At 45.9% G+C, this 7,500-nt stretch overlaps 2 protein-coding genes across 7 annotated transcripts in view; one reads left to right on the forward strand and one right to left on the reverse strand.

Moving 5' to 3' along the window:
* Positions 1–1,669, reverse strand: part of erp44 (endoplasmic reticulum protein 44) — a 9,652-nt gene extending 7,983 nt beyond the window's left edge. Inside the window, exon 1 of the mRNA XM_028980714.1 lies at positions 1,486–1,669. Coding sequence (XP_028836547.1) covers positions 1,486–1,542 — 57 coding nt within the window. The 5' untranslated portion in view covers positions 1,543–1,669. The remainder of the gene's footprint in view (positions 1–1,485) is intronic.
* The window catches only part of invs (inversin), an 18,183-nt gene continuing 11,778 nt past the window's right edge, over positions 1,096–7,500 (forward strand). For 3 of the 6 annotated variants that reach the window (XM_028980701.1, XM_028980705.1, XM_028980707.1), the window contains exons 1-3: positions 1,525–1,965; positions 3,966–4,092; positions 7,282–7,402. In XM_028980701.1, coding sequence (XP_028836534.1) covers positions 4,090–4,092; positions 7,282–7,402 — 124 coding nt within the window. In that variant the 5' untranslated portion in view covers positions 1,525–1,965; positions 3,966–4,089. The other 3 variants (XM_028980704.1, XM_028980702.1, XM_028980703.1) reach the window with 3 other exon arrangements.

Here is a 7,500-nt window from a genome sequence, read left to right on the forward strand (position 1 = left end):
CACAAGAATTTTTTCTTCGTCTAGCACTTAATCTCCGAGCATGCTCTTTCCTGACAAGTTGGGCCTTATCAGGGCTCTTAGTTTTTGTAAAATCAAAATTCTATAGAAACCGAATGAGAATTGCTGGTGTCTTTGGATAAAAGCGCCTGCTAAATAAAGTAAAGTAAAGCACGCGGCACCCAGAGCTCAGCAATGTTCCAAACCACAACACAGCCGAGTTCCTCTGGACGATGCCCCGCCCCCCACATGCTCCGTGGGACCGAACCAGGTGAATCTGGACGTCAAGTAAGCTCCGTCCTGCTGAAAGAGGACACCGCCGCCAGGGAGCCCGTAAACTTGGTCAGCAGCGGTGTTTAGGTAACACACACATGAATGCAGGAGCCAGGGTTTATCCCAGCACACTTCTTCCCATAATGCACTTGGACATGCCGGTGGTCTAGCGGGGTAAAGAAGCGGTCCCGTAATCAAATGGTTCTCCTTGAACGAGGTAGCGTCCCAACACCACTCCACGAGCTCACTAAGGGTGATGGTTAAATGCAGGGGACATTCTTCATTATGAGGACACTTTCACTTACACAAAAACGTCCGGACATCATATGGATGTAAAAGACAAAAATAAAGGTTATTCAGACACCTTATTCTACTGTTCCACGGTCCTTTATAGGACCTTCTGCTGGTGGACACGGGTCTATCAGAGCCTGCAGCACCAGCCAGTCAGCCTTCCTTCCACTGACCACAGCAGACCAGGACCGCCGGACAACTTCACTTGAAACACTGTTACTGTAGTGCTGCGTTACAACGTGTTCCGAACAAAGACCTTTTATCAACATTGTCCCTGGTCTGGGAACAGGGGACTTCTGTTTCTGCACACAACGCTGGAATGCTGGCGTGTCCTCCGAGTGTCTCCAGGGGGACTGGAAAAGGGCGTCTGGTAAATGCCGTAAACGTAAGACAACACGGACGCACATGCAAACAACAGAGGTGTGAATTCATAATGAACCGAGCCGGATCCGTGAGCTGACTTGAGTTTGAACAGGCCCTGGCTGACAGGGCGCACCGCGCATGCGCCGAGCAGGCGACACGCACCACTTCCGGGTTACCGGCCAATAGCAAGAGGCCACAACAGAGAAACTCACCAACCGGCTTCTGGTTCGGTGTGGGGCTGTGTGTGCAGGTACCACATTCCACTACAAAAAATAATCATAAAAAAACTCAACTCGAACCTGCGCGGCCCGAACACAAATTGCCCCAGTGAACAAGGCGGCAGCACCGGCCGCAAACCCAACAGCGCGGACCGGAGTCGCGACTCCTCTCCTGCAGACGCGCCGCTTACCGCCCAGCTTTTAACCGAGGACCGCCGAGGGCCCTGGCAGGGTGGACGGTCGGCTCCCAGGGGTTCTGGACACCTGTTCTCCAGGTAGAACGCGAGCGGCGAGCCGAACACACGGGCGCACGGTACCGGGCGGACGAGCCGCAGCCACCTACCAGCAGCACGGCGAGGTGGTGGAGGTCCGGGGCGGCTGCGGTTGACGTTAATTTCATGGTACAGCAGAGCTCTCGGTGTTGTGATGTCGCTGAATTTGCCCAGGCGCTCGACACCACTCCACGGTTCGACTCCAGGAAGCGGACAGCGGGCGACCCCACCGCCTCTACGGGAAAACCGCCGACACTTCCGCTTCCGCGAAATGGATCACGGGAGCTGTGGTTCACTGCGAAGCCACGCCGGCTCCTGTTGTTTGTATTTGAACTACGAATCCCAAGTTGCATTTGTGGGGCGCGCATGCCCGGCGTCATTGAAGTGTGCGCAAGGGCTTGTGGGACTTGTAGTGTTCACACTCGCTCTAGCCCCAGATGTGTCCCAAACATTGCTAACGTCCCATAGAAACTGGTTAAAACTGTCCCGTCAAGGCGATCTTTTCCTTAAATAACCGCACTAAAAACAACGTTTCGTTCCACCTAAATGAGGTAAGTTTCTCCACAACTTTCTGGAGCGGGTCAGTTCGCTGGGTGGCCGCTACTCTGTTCATAACTGGGAAAAGTTGCACCGCCACGTTTCAACTACTTTTTATTATTATTAATTTATTTACGCAATTTCCTACATCGCTTTTTCCCTCACATACTCACTCGAGTTCATGTTGGCTAAACCTGGCACCAAATGTTCATGAAAGTTAGTGATCACACGACGTGACATTTCGGGTGTACGAGTTCTAGAACTGTACGAAGTCTCTGGGCGGCTATCGTTGCTGAAGTTTTCCTCCCTGAATTCAACAGGTTTGTGTTGTCTGCAGAAATGTACTTCCAGAAGTTGTGCACTGGTTTTGATAAAACGTGCCAAATATGAATTCATGAAGCCTCCGACGTTTCAAGTCTACGTAAATATTATATTTCTTTGGTTTCTCTCGACTCTTTTCGACTTTGAATGAAAGTGCTGATCTGGGATCGGCGCTGCTGTTTCTCAATGCTGTAGTTTACGCGTTGCTTTGTGTGGAGAAGCCGGTCCCAGGTCAGTTTTATATGCCACCGTGGTTCAGTGTGGATGTCCGTGTTATTTATGACGTTATTCGTTCAACTGAGAGAACACTGACACACTGACTGTCTGAAGTGGCGCAGTTTTGGTTGTGGGTTTAGACAGAATCATTTCAGCTTTCTGGATTGTGATTTGGAGAATGTCCAGGGTTTCCATCATCTCATCCTTTCATCCTTGCATGTGATTAATGTCACACATGGTCTCGGTAAACAGTGAACAGTGGCTTTGTTGAGGTGTATTTTTACATCCGATCACCCAATTAAAATGTAATTTTGAGGTTTATCAGGAAACCACAGCACAACACCCAGTGCACACAGTGAAATGTGTCCTTTGCATTTAACCAATCATCTGAGGGAGCAGTGTGTGGGGACGGTACTTTGCACAGTGGCATTCAAACCAGCAACCTTCCAATTACAGGTCTGATTCCGTACCTGCTAGGCTACCACTGCCCTGACCCAGTCTGGTGGAACCCTTGACATCTGTGTGTGTTTGGTGTTGGGCGTTGTCTGAGTCGGGGCGTGCATTTCGTGTTGGGCGCCGTCAGGGTCAGGGTGTGTGTGAAACTGATGTGATTGTCATTGTAAATCAAAATGTGTCCTCTGCTTTCAACCATCACCCTTGGTGAGCAGTGAGCAGCCATGACAGGCACCTGGGGAGCAGTGTGTGGGGATGGTGCTTTGCCCAGTGGCACCATGGTGGATCAGGATTTGAACCAGGAACCTTCTGGCAGCTTCTTTAACCACTAGGCCACCACTTCCACTGTGTTTTGTGTTGGGTGCCATCTGAGTCGGGGCGCGTGATTGGTGTTGGGCGTTTTCTGGGTCTAAGTCAGATGTCAGTGCGATGATGATGCGTTCATGTGGCTAAAGCAAGAGTTTACAGAGAGAAATTATTTCAAACTACAGTTATCGTGTGTTTGTCACTGGAAAATTAGTGTGGTAATTTATTGATATTATCTTGCAGTTCCATGTTGATCGTCATTCATTTGGAGGCTTTTTAGTTCAGTGAACAAAACAGCCATGAAACCGGCAGGCTCCTTATGTCGTACAGAAACATCAAATCTCCAGTTTCTCTCCAGATTAACCCCCTCCCTGACACACACACACACACACACACACACACACACACACACACACACACACACACACACGGTACCCCAGATATCTTATTTACTTATTCATAGGAATCCTGTGGTGTGTCCCACGTTGCCAGGTCTTGTTGTTCAGCTGAAGGCAGGTATGGCACTCTGAAGCTGTGGTACGTCACATAGAGCTGAGGCCATGTCCCTGTCTGTGATTCTTGTACACTGGCACACACACACACACACGCATGAACACACTGTATGAAAACATTTTTGAATTGTGCTGTGAGTGAGAGAGCACTTTCTGCTTTAAAACACACACATTCTGCTTAGTCTTTATGTGATTGTCTCCCACAGGACCCAGGATCAGAGAAGGCAGGGGATTGAGAGGAGGCCAAGAACAGCAAGAGAGAACAAACACACACACACACACCAGCGTGGGGAACTGTGAGCCGGAGATGATCTGCCCCCCCTGCCAACAATGGTGAGCGGTGTCCTCCACCCTCTTTATAATACTATTTACACCGACAGCAATAATCTACATGGATTTATACTGGTAGTAGTAATGACACAAGTAAACATATATAGTGTTCTCTGCAGCACCATGATGCAACGTGAAAGTGAAGTGATTGTCATTGTGATACACAGCACAGTGAAATCTGTATTCAACCATCACCCTTAGTGAAAGGCCCCCGGGGAGCAGTGTGTGGGGACGGTGCTTTGCTCAGTGGCACCTTGGCGGATCGGGATTTGAACCGGCAACATTCTGATAACGGGGCCGCTTTCTTAAACGCTAGGCAACCACTGCCCCACAGATAACAAGACATAAAGTAGAGATGAGACATGATCGTGCAAGACTATAATGTAACTTCACAATAAAGATAGAGCAGCGAATAGTTCATCGCAATCAGTGAATAAAAAGCACCATTGTTCATTCCTGACTATACACTGTGGCTTTTTACACCACAATCTTGTCATGATTACTTGCCACCTCTATTATCAGTATAATTAGTGTAGTCAATAGTTATTGGTATTATCAGCATAGTCAGGATAGTTCAGTACTATTAGTGTAAATTAGTATTATTTGTACTATCAGTATAAATCCATGTAAATTACTGCTCTCAATGTAAACCTGTATTATCAATACTATCAGTATAAATTGATCTAAATCAGTATTATTAGTGTAAATCAGTAGAAATCAGCACTATTATTGTAAATCATTATTATCTGTATTTGTGTAAATTAGTATTATAGTATTTGTACTGTCAGTGTAAATCAGTACTATCATTGTAAATCAATAGTGTTAATTGTAAATTAATAGTGTTTGTATTGCCGGCATAAATCAGTACTATTGGTACTATCAGTATAAAACAGTGCAGTCAGTATGGTGTAAATAAATATAATTCAGTGTAAATAAGTATTCAGTATGAATCAATACTATCAGTATATATCAGTAGAAATCAGTACTATTATTAGCAATCAGTATTATTTGTATTGCCTGTGTAAATCAGTATAAATCTGTATAAATCAGTATTGTTAGTAAACTCTATCTATATATATATATATGGATATGTGGTATTTAGGTGTTATTTGTAACACCTAACGTTATTTGTAGAAGGATAGAAATGTAAGTCATTGTCGTGCCGATGAGGAACAGTTTGTATTTAAAGATCAGTGCGGGGGGACACGACCAGCATGCATCTGGTGTTTCATTAAGCCTGTAAGTTTCATCTCAGCAGCAGGAGCACAAAGGAACCTTATTCATTATCTTAACGGAATTCAATTAATGACAACGGCGTGGAATGCGAGGCGTCTCCTTCCGCTGGCTACCTGGTAACTAGGCGACGGCAATTTAGCCAGGGCTGGGGCCCGCGGCCTGGACGTGGTTGTACTTATTACCTGTGTGTCTGGGACATTGTTGATCCTGTCAGTGTAAATTTAATAAACTGTGTACTGTTGTTATTTCTCAATTGTCCACTGACGATGATGGAAACCTTACCTGCGGTGTTTAAATAGTGTTTTTATTTGTCCGTGTGTGTGTGTGTGTGTGTGTGTGTGTGTGTGTTCTGTAAATCGATTTAATTCTGCTTTTAGCCCCAGTGTAAAGGCTTAATTAATTACTCTTTTAATAATGAAAATGTGTTGTCTGAGGGGTTTTAATAATTAATGTTGAGGGTGTGTGCACGCCATGTGTGTGTGTGTTTTCTCCATTTTTTTTTTTGCTGTAGATTACCCTCATTCTTGAATAATCGGTTCAACTTGCATATTCTTACACATATCCATCATATCTACAGGCCTCATTGTAATACTTGTCACATCACAAATTTGCATATATACAATAACACCCATATCACAAAGCCACAATCTGCGGTGACCTTTTGCGACCCTGATTCCGAGCATGTTTTGGGTTTTCCTGTTCAGAATGTATTTATTTTTATGAAATGAAAGGTCATTGTAACCACACCCGACTCTCCACACAACTCAGCAAAAACCCTGCCTGCAGTGACTGACAAGTGTGTTCTGCTACTCTGAGGAGGTACACACCACTACTTGTACTGTGTGTGTGTGTGTGTGTGAGACCTAATCCCATAACCCAGTACAAATCCTTCCCCACCCTGGGACTATTTGCCATATTGCATTGTGGGCAATCAGAGCTAATGAGGCCCACTAACAAGGCGTCAGTCAAGTGATGCCTCTCTGTGGATTGGCCCTGGTGGGACGGAGTCCCACCCCTGGAGGGAGCAGCATGGTGATTGATGTTTAGAGACGACGCCGGCGGCTCTCTGGTGCGTCGGGAGAAAAATCACACACGTGAGCAAATATACTAGAATAAAACAAAGGAAAGATGTTACATCATAAGGAAGCAGACTTTCTGCAGACTGTTGGCTGGATGCGAACGGCGGAACTATACGTTTATACGTCTATAAGTTATTGTTTTTTTCCACCCAGTGATAAATAAATGGAGCCCATTTATATTTCTCTCTTTCCCGCTACCGCTCATTCAACATGTTTCATTCGTTCATGCGTTCGGGATCCCAGCAGGGTGTGTGTCTGTGTGTGAGAATGAATGGAACTCTGAACGTGGCTGTGCATTTGCAGGAGAGTGTAAATCAGTCACATCTGAGAACTGAAAAGCTCTGATGTTCCTCTGATCTGAGATCAGTTTTTACAGGGAGCTGAGTAGTACTGTAAACACACACACACACACACAGGAGGTTATTTATCTTTTTCTGGAATCAGGCTTTTATGAGAGTGAAAACTGTTATTCAGTTTAAGTAGTGTGTGTGTGTGTTTGTGTTTGTGCGTGTCTGGGGGAAATCGGTGAGGCTTGTGGCTGATCAGAGCTAAACTCCCATAAAAACAGTCTCACGGAACCCCACTTCCCACGCTAACATTGCCTCTCGCTCCCTCACACACACACACACACCTTCCTTGCGTGTGTTTGCAGCATCTAATTTCCCCAGTAAAAACATTTATGCGTAGTTAAAACACACACACACACACACACACACACACACACACACACACACACACAGTGAAACCGCAGTGTATCTCAGGACTGTTAATACCCACATCACACACACACTGAGGGCTCTTTAATAACTGTGTAGTTACTAACCCCAATTACCCTCTATGTACGAGAATGTTCTGTGTGTGCGTGTTTGTTTTGTAGGCTTTAGTGACACAAATGAACCCCCCAGACTCCGCCCATTGTGGCCCCTCCCCCCTGAGCTCACAGGTCCATGCTGCTGCTGTCAACGGAGAGAAGAACACCTTACACAGACTCATCACCGGTACACGCGTTTTACACACACATTTTACACAGACTCATCACAGGTGCACACGTTTTACACACACCTTACACAGACTCATCACAGGTGCACACATTTTA

Source organism: Denticeps clupeoides, chromosome 5 (genome assembly GCF_900700375.1).
Source record: "Denticeps clupeoides chromosome 5, fDenClu1.1, whole genome shotgun sequence".
Classification (NCBI taxonomy): Eukaryota; Metazoa; Chordata; class Actinopteri; order Clupeiformes; family Denticipitidae; genus Denticeps; species Denticeps clupeoides.